Below are 13,570 nucleotides of genomic sequence, written 5' to 3'. Positions count from 1 at the left end.
TCATCAGATAGACCAGTAAGGGAAAGAGGGAAATGAATGAGTCAAAAAGAGACTCATTTATGCTCTTCTGTAAATGTTCAGCCTCAAGCTGCTTCACAAATGTGCAATGGAGGGAATCTGCCAGCAAAGAAAATTACCTTCTAGATTCTACAGTAACAGCCAAAAGGTTCCTAAATGTTTGGATGCCTTATGCAGAAAAATCAAGTGGCATAGACACATTGATTACCAACAGGAAAATTCCAACAGGAAGTTATCCTGTGGAAACATCATGATGTTCCCCACTCTACCAGCCCTAATGCTTAATAAATGCACCAGATGAAGTGACCATCACATATTACCTCATTTCAGGAAAGTGTCTGACTAACAGGGAAGGATTGGCCTAAGGCTGGGTGGACTTCATGCTTGAAGGAAGAGTCCCTAGCAATGGTGTAGTGGAAGGGCAATGCATGTGCTTCTTCACAGTAGGAGCTATGATGTCATCTGCCAGAGTGGCATTTGTGGGGATTCAGAGACAGATCTCATCTGGCACATGAGCCTAGGGTAGACTCAGGCCTGAAGTCACCCAGTACACATCATGACTGATCAGGCACTATTGGTAGGTCTGTGTGTGTGTGTGTGTGTGTGTGTGTGTGTGTGTGTGTGTGTACCTGTCATGATGAGCTCCTACACATCATAAATTACCACTAAACCACTGTTTCCTGCACTGGAAAAAAGACAATACCCTAATGCTCTTGTATCCCCTCTGAGTATGACTCAAGGAAGCCATTACCTTTCTCTCTCTTCTCTGTAAATGAAAACTACACACACACACACACACACACACAGAGAGAGAGAGAGAGAGAGAGAGAGAGAGAGAGAGAAACCCCTTCCCCACACCCCCTCTCTACTGAGCTTTGCTTTTTAAATTGTTTCAGAAGAGATAATCTGCTTTTTAAGATAAAAAGTAAAGATTATTTTATGGCTGTATCTACAGAGGCCACATTGTGCTACACAAAGAGTTAACTGAAGTCAGCCATTTGCACCCATTCATCCTCTACATGCCATCTCCTATTCCTAATCCAGCTCAGATGGGAGGGAGGGGGGATTTAGCTTTCATGCTTTATAGCCAGACAAAAGGAACAGAGTGAGAATATAATGAAACATAATGTATAATGAGAGTGGCAAGGTACTGACAGAAACTACTGATTTCTTATGTTGGAGAAAATATCATATAAAGAAAGGAAGCAACAGATACACACGGGGGGATCCCCAAGCTAGACCCTGATTCATTCCCACCCCACCCCCCCAGTTCCAGTCATTGCTGTGGTTGAAGGAAGCTTTCTTATGATTCAGCTAAGTGATTCGATTGGCAGTGTAAGAGTCTGGAAAGCTGCAGAGTGTTTCAGTACCAAGGACAGCTCCAGTGCTGCTGCTCACTTGCGTTCTTGCTTGCCTGCTGAGAATCGAAGTCCTGGACAAAGCTTGTGTGCGAGGCAGCCACAAGCTGATAATTATGACTATTCTGATCTGCATCCTCATTGTGGGTTGGTTTCTGTTTCTTAGCCTAGATTTTAGAACCTTTTCATGGAAATCCAAAGAAAGTTACCAGTGTCTGGGGTTCTTGCTACAAGAGCTGTCCTTTTATTTCAACACATGAATCCCTTTTTTCACTTCAGTACAGCTAACATTGTCTCATTCAAAGTCAAGCAGCACCTGGGCTCTCTCGCAAGACTTCGCAGTGCATCAGCAACCCTTGTCTGGAAAATATCAACCATCTGCCCTCTCAGCAAGACCATAATGGTTGTTTTAATATTTGTTTCAAATAACCTGGCACTTTCAACATCTTAGTGGGGATATGATATGAGAATCATACCTGCTACATGGTGGTAGGGGGAGCTTTGGCCTGTGGGCTAATCTTGGCCCACCAGAGGGTCCAATTTGGATCATGTGGCCATTGCCCCCCAAACCATGCATACACTGATATTAGTTGATGGGCAGGAGGACAGTGTTGGCTGTGCAATCCTTTCCCCACCAGGGAATACCACCAGCATGTGGCTCCCATATGGATGCCTAGATGGGAATGTGGCATCGGGCTGAAAAGGGTTCTCCATCAGTGTTGTAGCTCAAGGCCTTGAAGAGAAATTCCAGGGTCCACACATCATACTGTAAACTGCTGTCCCAGTCTGAACATTTGGGCAAGATTTAACCAATATACCAGTGACTACAATATCAGTGTTGGCTGATATGCTGGCTGTGCCTTTTCCGGGAACATCTCACCTAGTCCTAGCTGTACATGCCCTGGCAACAGCCAGACCAGATTACTGTCTATGTGGGCCTGCTTGTAATAGCTGCTTAGAAATTTTAATTGGTTCAAAATGCACCTGAGAGGATCTTAACTGGGACTCATTGTATGGAGCCTATAACATCAATATGACATCATCTTTATTGCCTTACAATTTACTTCTGGCCCCAATTTAAAGTGTTGCTTTTGTGCTTTGGAGCCCATAACAAAAGAAGGACGGGGATTTTCAGTAATTGCATCCAGACTCTGGAACCTCCTTCCTGAGAAGGCTTTGCTCCTTGGTTTTCAGAATATTGTGAAGGCACAGATGTTCTGGGGGGCTTTTTGGAGTATGACAAATGAAATCTGCCCTGATGCTTAAAAAAAAAGTTTTAGTTCTCTACTGGATTTTCTGGGATGATGTTGTTTTAAATCATAATAATGTGATTTTAGCATTTTTGGCTTTTTGATATTCTTATAACCTGCCTTGGGTGTTCAAGTGAGACAAAGGTGAGATGTGTTTTAAAATTAGAGAGTGAAAATCCTAACATGACACACACACACACACACACACACACACACACACAGAGTGGATGCCTGAAAAATCCCTCCCACCAATCATTTTCATCATTGTTACCTCACAATTATTTTCACTCACAAAGAAGTGTGTGTTGTGGTAAATCTCAGGGTACTACTTAATGCCATCACTTTGACTATCAAATAGTACAAAAGAAAGAACATCACTGGTATTAGTTCTTAGCTCACCAAAGCTGTGTTCATAGTCCTTTCTAGCACAGCATCTTTGAGTCTGTATCTTACATTAATTTCAATTCTCTCCAACTCAAATTATCAGGTGAAAGCACAAATTGATGTTTTTGCTCTATTGGATCAGAAGGGAGGAGGGAAAGTCCTTCTCTCTCTCTCTCTCTCTCTCACACACACACACACACACAGCCCTTTTGGCAATCACATTAGTGCTTAGTTGTGACAAAGGAAGGGAAACATGGCAGCAGAAATTGAATCAGATAATTATCATCACCTGGATATTTAATTGCATCAGAGAGAACAAGAGAGATGCGGAGCCACTTGAAACACATTTTTCCCCTCAGGATTATATTCTGATCATTTTGCAATTTCTCAGCTGCTTATATTTATATTTGCTAGTCTCAGGCCAAGCTCTGCCACTTTATTATCCACGATAGTTGGCCCGTGTGAAACCTAACACCCACCACCCCCAGCAACGATCATATATTTTTTAGAGTACTAAATTACTAGAAGACAGTGGTGAATAGGCCATTTCCATTCTTCATTTTAAAAACCCTATGGTTTATACACACTCCATCTAGCTAACAGTTCTTTTCACACTAATGGAATAGAGGATAGCACTGATCCCTCCCACATTCCAATAAAATATTATTTCTCCATTGCCACCACACCGCAGAAGAGGAAAGAACAGGTTCATTCTTGTCCCACACTGGGTTCACAATAGAATTTCCTCGGTTCCCAAATTTCAGACACATACTGTACATAAGCAAATGAAGCTGTACATTTACCATTAATGCATTTGGGAGTCATCACACTTTCTCTGCCTTATCATTCTATATTTCTTAACAATGTGGATGTCAAACTTCATATTTTCTATTCTTATTTTGTAAGTTTGCAGTGATGATCCCACACTTTGCTTTTTCAGTTCTTGGCCACTTGCTATTTTTATGATATGCATGATAACAAGAAGAGTTTATAAGAGCAAACCAAAACACATTAAAAAGCAGCAAACTATTGGTGTTAACAATACACTCACAATGAAATCCGATGCATGTCTACTCAGAGGTAGGTCTCCCTGACCTCCATAGGCCTTACCCACAGGATAATGTACATAGGATTACAGCCAATATATAAATCCACTGCATGGGCGCAAAATCAGCTATAATACTAGGTAATTTTTGTTTAATGTTCTCCCCTGCTTCCTCCTATTAGTACCATAAAACGTGTTAAAGTGCATTTGTGCATGTTTTACAGGTAGCAACAGCCAGAGATTTCAAGACCAATAGGCTTTTCATGTAAGACATTAAGCATTTGACATGGAATGTACCACTGAAATGAAAGCGAAAGGGGGGTAGCAGCATTCAGGAGCCAATTTCCATTTCAAACTGCATTCTGGCACTTTATACTCCATCACCATTGGCAGATCAATATTTAATGCTTGGAGATTCTAGCTCTGCAGGAGTCATGTCAGGGGACCTCTCGAGCCAATCTGCTTGGATAGAGGAGTGATAATTATTCATGGGCTCCTGCCTCTTGCTCTTTCTTTTGCACAGCCCCACTCTGCTGACTCAGTGCCTTAGTCTTCTCTCTCTCTCCCTCCACTGCTGTAGCTGGACCTCTTTGCCTTCACAACCTCTGAGCGTCTGTACACCTCACAATGGCTAAAACTGCAATGGGTAAGGAAATAGTACCGTCTCTTTTGTCTTCATCCTGTATAATAGCTGCTCTATTCTAGAAACCTGCTGTCCGTGGTGCTGACGGAGCGCTGATAATACTTATAATCAAAAATACTGTTTTTATTTCTATTATTCTTCTTGGGTTGTTGTTTTTTTGTTGTTTTTTACAGCCAAAACCTGGAAGCAGCTGGGAATTTGAGGGTTCCTTATAAATCTCTGGTTTACTTTTAAAAAGAAAAATCCACTTCGATTGTTTTACACCCCTAGCCACAAATCAGTTTATCCGGAGTATTAACAGCGCAATCCGATTGCAATTCTAGCGGTCTGCTTTAGTGTTTTGGGTCAGGTAAACCCGAAGCTCCATTTCCAGAGCACTTTTCTGGGACTGGCGTGTGGCAAAAAGGAACAAGTTATTCTGTGTTTTATGCGGAGTTGTTTCCAGCCTCCTAAAATCACGCCCTGCTCATCGCCTGGTGTTTGCAACCGGAGGGGGTGCGAGTTTGGGAGAATGCATTGAGGGAAACTGACCAGTCCTTTTCGACTTGAAATTGGTCAGCCTTTTTGAATCAGATGGAGACGGCATTAAATCCAACTATCATTATTGCATAAAGAGGAAGTGAAGAAGGGGTTTAAGAATTAGGTTGCGCTGCCTTTGTGTTAAAGATGGACGGGTGGTGTACGTGTTTTTCCTCCCTTTTACCACCGTTGTAGGGTGGGGATTTAGGGTTGCGGTCGTCTTGGCTTTCTTTGTGTAAGGCTGTAATGCAGCCGTTGCTCCGGGCGTTCCCGGCGAGAGCGCACCTGCAGAGAGAGCGACGCCACAGACTCCAGCAGCCCGACACAATGCAGAGCGACCCCACCCATATCGTTGTTGCTGCTGCTGCTGCTGCCTAGTCACAGGCGCACTGGGGAATCCTCCCCCTCCCCTGCTTTTTTCTCTCCCACCCACTCCCAACGCTCAGCTAACAAGGGAGAAAAAAGAAGGGGCTGGAGGACAGGAAAGAAAAGGCACTTCACCCTTTCCAAATTGCAGCTATTGCTTATCAGCCTCGGTTTTCCGCTCCCTTCCAGTTGTTTGCTTCTGCAGCAACCTCTCCGATCCCCTTGATCTCTAGAGGCTGGTTCTTTTAGTAGCCAGATTGTGGGGGGAGAGGGGGGGAAAGTAGGTCACTGGATTACAAACCTCTACCTCTTCCTTCTCCCCACCCCGCTAGAATTGCCCCACCTGCTGTAATGCCTCCAGCGACCTTGTTTTTATTTGGTCTCGTTGAAAGCAGAAGCAAATCCCCCTCTTCACGCACACACATGTAGACTCAGCAGCCCCCCAGCCACACCCCTGCACCGCACCCAACCTCCCTCCGCATCTGAAAAGAGGTTCTTTGCAGTGCTCACCGCGAGCTCTCCAGCAGTCAGGACTGCAGGTTGGGGAAGAAAGATCATAGCTAGCTGTGTTTTCGGAATTTATACCAAGAAAGATTATTGTTGAAGTCAGTAAAATCTCCTGGTTTATTTATTTAGCATCGTTTGGAATAGAGCCACGGGCTTTCCTGTCCTCTTGCCCCTCTGATCCCTCTCCCCTTCTCCCCTTCTCTCTCTTTCTCTGACTTTTTCATCTCCATCCCAAAACTGAGTCTGCAATAAAACTGCTTTATGGTGGAGAAAACAGATATTGCAGTGAAGGGCGCGGTGGGTACTGGGGAAGTAAAAGGAGACGGTTTGGCGACCAGCATTACACATCTTGAAATGGCTTTTTAAAATATCCAATTCTTTTCTCCACCTTTTGCAAAAATTGAAACCGATATATTATAAGGGGGTGCCGAATTCCCCCCTAAAAATACCAACTGACACACAGGCATCTTGGGGAGAGATCATATTTCTTTTTTTTCCCTTCCCCCTGGTCCTCCCTCTTGCAAACAAAAGCCGTGTCACCTAGGAATCTTGCTCATTTGCTGCACTCTCACTTGCCCAAAATTAATACGGATGCTCACTGAGCCCCACTCCTTAAAGGCTGCTTTCTTTTGGGTTCAAGGTGCTTGTTGCTGCAGGAAGCCACTCCAGCCCACCTGCAGAGGGCTTTGTTATTCCTGAGGGATGGGCATGAGACAGCTGTTTATGCCAATGCAGCCAGACAGGAGTCTGGCCTCATCCCCTTCCCACTCCTCCCCAATGCTGCAATCGGGTAATCAGTATTGATAATTTGTAGTCAGTCAGTCACTGCAGAAGGCCCCTGTTCAGGATTCCATAGCCAGAGCCAGCAAGGGATCTTCAGGGTTTGGCAAAGGAGGATTTCATGAATCCAATGCAGGTGAGATGGTGGCAGTCACTAGCGGCTGCCGATTAACCCTGATGATTAATAGACCCTTCCTAGTCACTCCACTATTCAGGCCTGCCTTACTTACTTACCAAGGGTATTGTCTGCTAGCATAAATAAATGCAGTGCCTTATTCTTAAAACTCCGTCATGAATAGCTGCATTGCCGCATAGACAATAACATCTTCATTTTCAGTTATTAAAAAATAAAAAAAATGGAACTGAAGTTATGGAATCATACAGCTGAAAGAGACCTCTGAGATCATCCTGCCAATGCAGAGATTCATTGCTAAAGCATTATTGAAAGGAACATAGGAACTAGGAAGCTGCCTTAGACTGAGTTAGACCATTGGTCCATTTAATTCTTCATTGTCTACCCTGATGGGCCGTGGTTCTCAAGGTTTTCAAACAGGGTTCTCACCCAGCCCTACCTGGAGATGACCTTCTGCATGTAAAGGAGATGGTCTACCAGTGAGCTGCAGCTCTTCCCCCAAAATATTTTGAATATTAGAACAGAGGAAGCTGTCTTATACTGAGTCCATTGGTACATCAGACTCAGTATTGTCTACACTGACAAGCCTGGTTTCAGACAAGGGTCTTTCCCAGGCCCACCTGGAGATGCTTGGGATTGAATGTGGAACCTTCTGCATGGGGAGCAGATGTTCCACCACTGAGCCATGTCCCAAGGTGGCTGTCCAGCCTCTTCTTCAAAACCTTTGATGAAGGAGAGTCCACCACCTCCTGAGACAGTTTGTTCTGTTGCCAAACAGCTCAAACCAGCAGGAGGCTCTTCCTGACGCTTAGTCTAAATCCTTTCTCTTGTAATTTGGACCCACTGGTTCAGGCCCCACCCTGGGGAGCAACAGAAAAAGTATTTGCTCCATTGTCTCTGTGGCAGCCCTTCAAATATTTGAAGATGGCTTTTGCATCTCCTCTAAATATCCCTAGTGAAAAACTGCTTATGCAAAATTATTTTCAGTTGTTTACACATGCAAATTTGAAAGAATGTTTTGGTAGCTAAAATATAATCCATCTGTTCCCCCTCCCACTGGGTATGGCTGTCATCTTATTTCCTCACTGAGGCTCTTTGCCTTTTCTTACTAAAAGATGCAGTGATGGAAAAGCTGTATCTGTTGAACTTAAGCCTGTAACAGCACCAGAGTTCTAGGGGGAAGGTGGGGGTGACTCCTATATCAGTTGAAAAATTCTCTGATTAATGTCCTAGGGTAGGGAAGTAGAGTTACTATTCCAGAGGGAAAGCAGATATGCAGTCCTCATCTCAGTGTGGGAGAGAAACACTTGGTTCTCATTAAGCTGGAAGGCTGTCAATTATTTTTAAGACAAATAATTGCACTGCGGGACATATACTTCCACAGAAAATGGATCAATGAATAGATTAAGAACTAGACACTGATTTGACAACAGATGTATAGCATTATTTAATGGTTTAGGCTGACTTTCCATCATACATGGGTCCTGACATCAAGATACCAGCTTTCCAAGAACTGCATGAATTCTGGTCATTTCAGCTCAGCAAAGAGGTCCTCACCAGTTACTGATTTTCAAAGAAATGTGACAGGGGCAGATGTTCAGACCTAGAAGCCCTACTCCTACTAAAATATAGGCCAGAGTGAGCAATGGGTGTTTAGTTGGAAAGTTAAGAAACCTGTACATGTCAGAGGAATTCTCTTTCTATGTGAAATTACAATAAGGAGGCAGCTTGCTGAAATAAGCCCATCTAGTCTGGCATTCTGTAAATGCCTGCAAAACAGGGTGCTGGAATTTGTGGCTCTCCAGATGTTGCTGGACTACAAGTCTCATTATTCTGACGATTGGCCATGCTGGCTGGGACTGATGGGAGTTTTGAGTTCAAACATGTGATATGGAGGATGACTACTCCTACTGTAAAATCTTACCAGGAAGAGTTGGTGATGGCTATCACCAACTCTTTGTCCCACCATCTGTTGTTACCAAGCCTGTGAGCATGAAGGCTATAGTTAGCCAACAATTGAGCTGGTTTACTTCCAGTTAAATTGCACTTAGGGCTAAGGTGCTTACTGTTAATTATGAGCAAATACTCGTACTGGGGAAGCAGCCTTAAAAGTGGTGGCCCCTTTCTTAGAAAAGTTCACTATCTGTCATCTTGAGACCAGCTAAGCCATTCCTGTTCAATGCACCTTTTATTCTACCATAGAAGCTGGTTGTGATCTTCGATTTGTTAAATTACAGTGTTTTAATATCTCATTTTTATTAATGTATTGCACTTATCTTTTATGTATTTTTAAAGCTACTGGAAGCTGCCCAATTTTAAGATAAAGGGGGATGTAAAATGTTTAAGTAAAAACATGTATAGTTCCCTATTTTCTAGGAATATTGATGCATATCTGAAGGGGGGTTTTGCATCTCCCATGACAATTTGTTGCTGCTTTGGTTATGTTTTTCCTGTCAAAACCTAACTATATCATTTCTTTGCAAACTGCCACAGCTTTTATTCTAAATACATCAAGAACAGCCAAATTTAAGCACTTTTTAAGTGCCACTGATTTAAACGGGAGAGAGATTTAAGCACATACATAACACTCACACTGAAATCAATGGAATTTAAAAGAGCTAAATTCTGACAGGAGCATGTTCATTGCTTTCCAGTCTAAAAGCTCCACTAGGTTATGGCACATGGTGCTAGACAACCACATGCTTAAGTGCCTAGACAGATACAGGCTAATGGATTGTGTCTCATCTACCAGCATCATTAATGTGAATTTATTAGAATATTAGGTTTAATGTGGGGAAATGTCTTAGGTCATAACCCTCAAACCATATCTTCAGCACTTCAGCTTTATTTCATGGTTTGATTTCTAAATCATAGCCAGTTTTACAAAAATGTGCTGATAACTGTAATAAATGTGTTGCTTGCACAAAATAGTAGGGCAGAATTTGGCCTAAAACGGAACAAGAATGCTAGTATTTTTCTCAGAATGTCCACTGTTCTTTGGTATTCATGCTTATATTGTTCAACTTGATTTTTAAAGACTAGTAACTCAGTCTTCGGAAAGTGTCAAGGAGTTCCTGTTGCCAAATCTGTAGGAAGCTGCTCTCTCGATAAAAACATAAGAAAATAATGATCCAAAGCCAGTACACACTTCTGAATATAATTGTCTATATAATTAATAAAACAACAACAACATGTGTAACTGAGGATTAGAGAGTATGTATAGTCCTAAAATCTCTTTTGGCTTGTTCTGGTCTCTGGAATGCAGAAGCTGTGTCATATGGCAAGGCCAGAGAAGTCTCAGATACCTAGTTCTTACTGGTTTCCAGTCATTTCCCCCCAGCTTTATACAATTCTGTACTAAAATTTGAAATTGGTTTCTGTCTGAGTTATTAGCAGTTGCAAGTTGTGTTTGTAATGTTTCCTTACTATTTATATCAAGGTTGGGGAACCTGTGGCCCTACTAATGTTGCTGAACAACAGCTCCCATCATCCCAAGCCATTGGCCATGCTTGCTGGGGCTGATGGGAGTTTGTGGTTCAGCAGCATCTAGTGGTCTACAGGTTCCCCACCCCTGATTTATACAGTTCTTGGTTATTAGGTTTCTGCCTTGGCCTTCCTTCAAGCCACTCATGACAGAGAACAAGCCCTATTCGCATTTATCCTGGGCAGGGGCAGAGATCATCTATTTAAACATATATCTGCTCCATTTCCAGAGAAAATGAGATGGTCCACATTTAAAGGAGCATTATAAAGTGGTTCTCCAACTCTCCTCTACATCAGTGGTAGCCAATGTGATGTCCCTTGAGAGATTGTGGGACATCAGCTTCCATGAGCCCCAGCCAGCATAGCCCATAGTTTGGGGTGGTGGAGTCTAACAACATATGATGCACACATACTGTGGGGGGAATCTTCCTCTGTTGAGCTCAGATATTGGAAATGAGCTTGACTGTGGGGGGGAAAGCACATTGAGAGAGGGGTTGTAGAAAGGTAGGTGGCAGTCAGAGTGAGGCTCCTACATTCCTTACCCAAGGAGATGTTTTGCTGTTAAAAATCATATCTACACAGCCATATTATTTTTCTAAATAAATTAAAAAATTGTCCAATAGCACCTTAAAGGTAAAGGTAAAGGTACCCCTGCCCGTACGGGCCAGTCTTGACAGACTCTAGGGTTGTGCGCTCATCTCACTCTATAGGCCGGGAGCCAGCGCTGTCTGCAGACACTTCCGGGTCACGTGGCCAGCATGACGAAGCTGCTCTGGCGAACCAGCACCAGAGCAGAACATGGAAATGCCGTTTACCTTCCCGCTAGAAAGCGGTACCTATTTATCTACTTGCACTTAGGGGTGCTTTTGAACTGCTAGGTGGGCAGGAGCTGGGACCGAACGACGGGAGCTCGGCCGCCGCGGGGATTCGAACCGCCGACCATGCGATCAGCAAGTCCTAGGCGCTGAGGTTTTACCCACAGCGCCCCCCGAGTGTAGAATAGCACCTTAGAGACCAACTAAATTTGTTCTGGGTATAAGCGTTTGTGTGCATGCACACTTCTTAATGCACACAAAAGCTTATACCCAGAACAAACTTAGTTGGTCTGTAAGGTTCTACTGGACAATTTTTTAATTAATTTATTTCAACTGCGTCAGAACAACACAGCTACCTACCTGAATATTATTTTTCTGTGCAACTGGGACATGGGTCTGGTGCCATAATATCTGAAGGGAGCCATAATGGCAGGCCCATAGACACCCAATACTTTTGTGGCAAAAAGTAGGAATTTGAACCAGAGTCCTACACTCTGTACATTACCCTAGCAGTGGCACACTAGGTCATCATCCATTTGATTATTTTTCTCCAAAATATTCTTCAGAGGTGCTAGCTAATGAAACAAAAGCAGTCTGTCTCTATATAAAATCAAACCCATCCAAAAAAATAAACATTTATAATATAAAACAAATTTCAGTAGTCGTATTTATTAAATTTGCTAGTCATTTTATCTTACCCAAGGCAACCCAAAGCAACTTACAACAGCAATAATAGTAATAAGCAAAGGGTTCAGCATTCTTCACTATAACTCAGACTTCCATTCTTTGCATGTGATTGGGGCAGACAGATGATTAAAGACACAGCTCTGTGACTATTCTTTTGGACCACCATATATCCCATAGGAATTATGTCAAACAAAAGCAAACTGGCAACAAATTAGTGAGGATGTTGGAATGACCCATGCTGAAATCTGGAGACAGGCTGATTTGATCTGTGAAGCCAAATATATTCTTGTTGTTGACTTTAACCAAAATGGCATCCAAGTTCTTTAGAAACACTACACTGAAAAGTTATGTATTCAAGGAAGAAAGTACTTAGGCATCATAATACAATGTCCACAATCATAATCACAACCACATGTGGTCTTCCATGTGTTGTTGGACTACACAGGATAGTGGCCCCTAGTCAACATTAAGTGGTACCAGCTGTCCAGAGTTTCACACAAGTCTTTCTTACTGTTGGTCAATGGCCCAAGGGACACCTCTGAAATTATAGATCAGGTCAACTAGCAGTTGGACTGATCTACACTTTCAAAGTTCTTCTCCCATGGTTGCCATATCTCTTGCTCTCCTCCCTGCACCCCTCCTGCCCACCTCTGCTAGAACGAGCTATGGCAGGCCACATGAGGCCCATGGCCTAGAGGTCATAGATAATGGAACATAAATATGAACATGCATACTTGACCTTTAAAGCCCTAACCCTGTGGAACACCCTCCCATCAGATGTCAAGGCAATAAACAACTACCTGACTTTTAGAAGACATCTGAAGGCAGCCCTGTTTAGGGAAGTGTTTAATATTTGATGTTTTATTATGTTTTATAATGCTTTTAATTCTGTTGGGAGCCGCCCAGGGTGGCTGGGGAAACCCAGCTAGATGGGCAGGGGTATAAATAATAAATGTAGTTGTAGTAGTAGTAGTAGTAGTAGTAGTAGTAGTAATAGGCAACAATACCTATACCAAAGCACCTGCATTTCTCAAAATATGCAAAACCTCTGAATACAGTTGACTGTGGGTATGAGTGTGCATACTGTGGAACATTTTGTGGAAAGCAAAATGTCTTATTGTATCACTTCCAAATCTGAAAGCAGTTAACGCCCATCTCCAGACACTACTTTAGAGCCAAGTCACATAGTTCTACTTATACAAGCTTAATGTTAAACACTCTCACTTTATACACTGTGCATGTAAGGGCTAGTATACCCATTTCTGCCTTGCCGCTTCAGGCTGAACTATGGACCTTTCTGAAGAACCATATTTTGCCTCATGTAGAATTATGATGATAAGCTTTTATATCCTGCTCACATGACAGCCTGAAGTATATGCATGTTTCTAAGCCAGCCATTTTCTAAGCTGATAAGAATTTTTTTTGTTAGGATATCTTAGGGCAATCCGAAAACAGAACCAGGATTTAATTTCACCCTGTGCCACTTCGTACATTTGATATTGATTGTGCAGCTGTGTCAGAACACAATAGAATTTGTGGGAGCAGAAAAGTGACATTAATAATTACTATTTTGAGTTTTGGA

At 42.7% G+C, this 13,570-nt stretch overlaps 1 protein-coding gene across 1 annotated transcript in view; it reads left to right on the top strand.

The window, feature by feature from the left end:
- Positions 1–4,456: 4,456 nt before the first annotated feature.
- STMN2 (stathmin 2) overlaps positions 4,457–13,570 on the top strand; it is a 31,021-nt gene continuing 21,907 nt past the window's right edge. The window contains exon 1 of the mRNA XM_083748106.1: positions 4,457–4,701. Within this exon, the coding sequence (XP_083604232.1) occupies positions 4,683–4,701 (19 nt within the window). The 5' untranslated portion in view covers positions 4,457–4,682. The remainder of the gene's footprint in view (positions 4,702–13,570) is intronic.

The sequence above is a fragment of the Podarcis gaigeae genome (assembly GCF_964106915.1).
Source record: "Podarcis gaigeae genome assembly, chromosome: 7".
NCBI lineage: Eukaryota > Metazoa > Chordata > Lepidosauria > Squamata > Lacertidae > Podarcis > Podarcis gaigeae.
The sequence above is the reverse complement of the archived record's forward strand: the minus strand, read 5'-3'. Positions and strand labels throughout refer to the sequence as shown.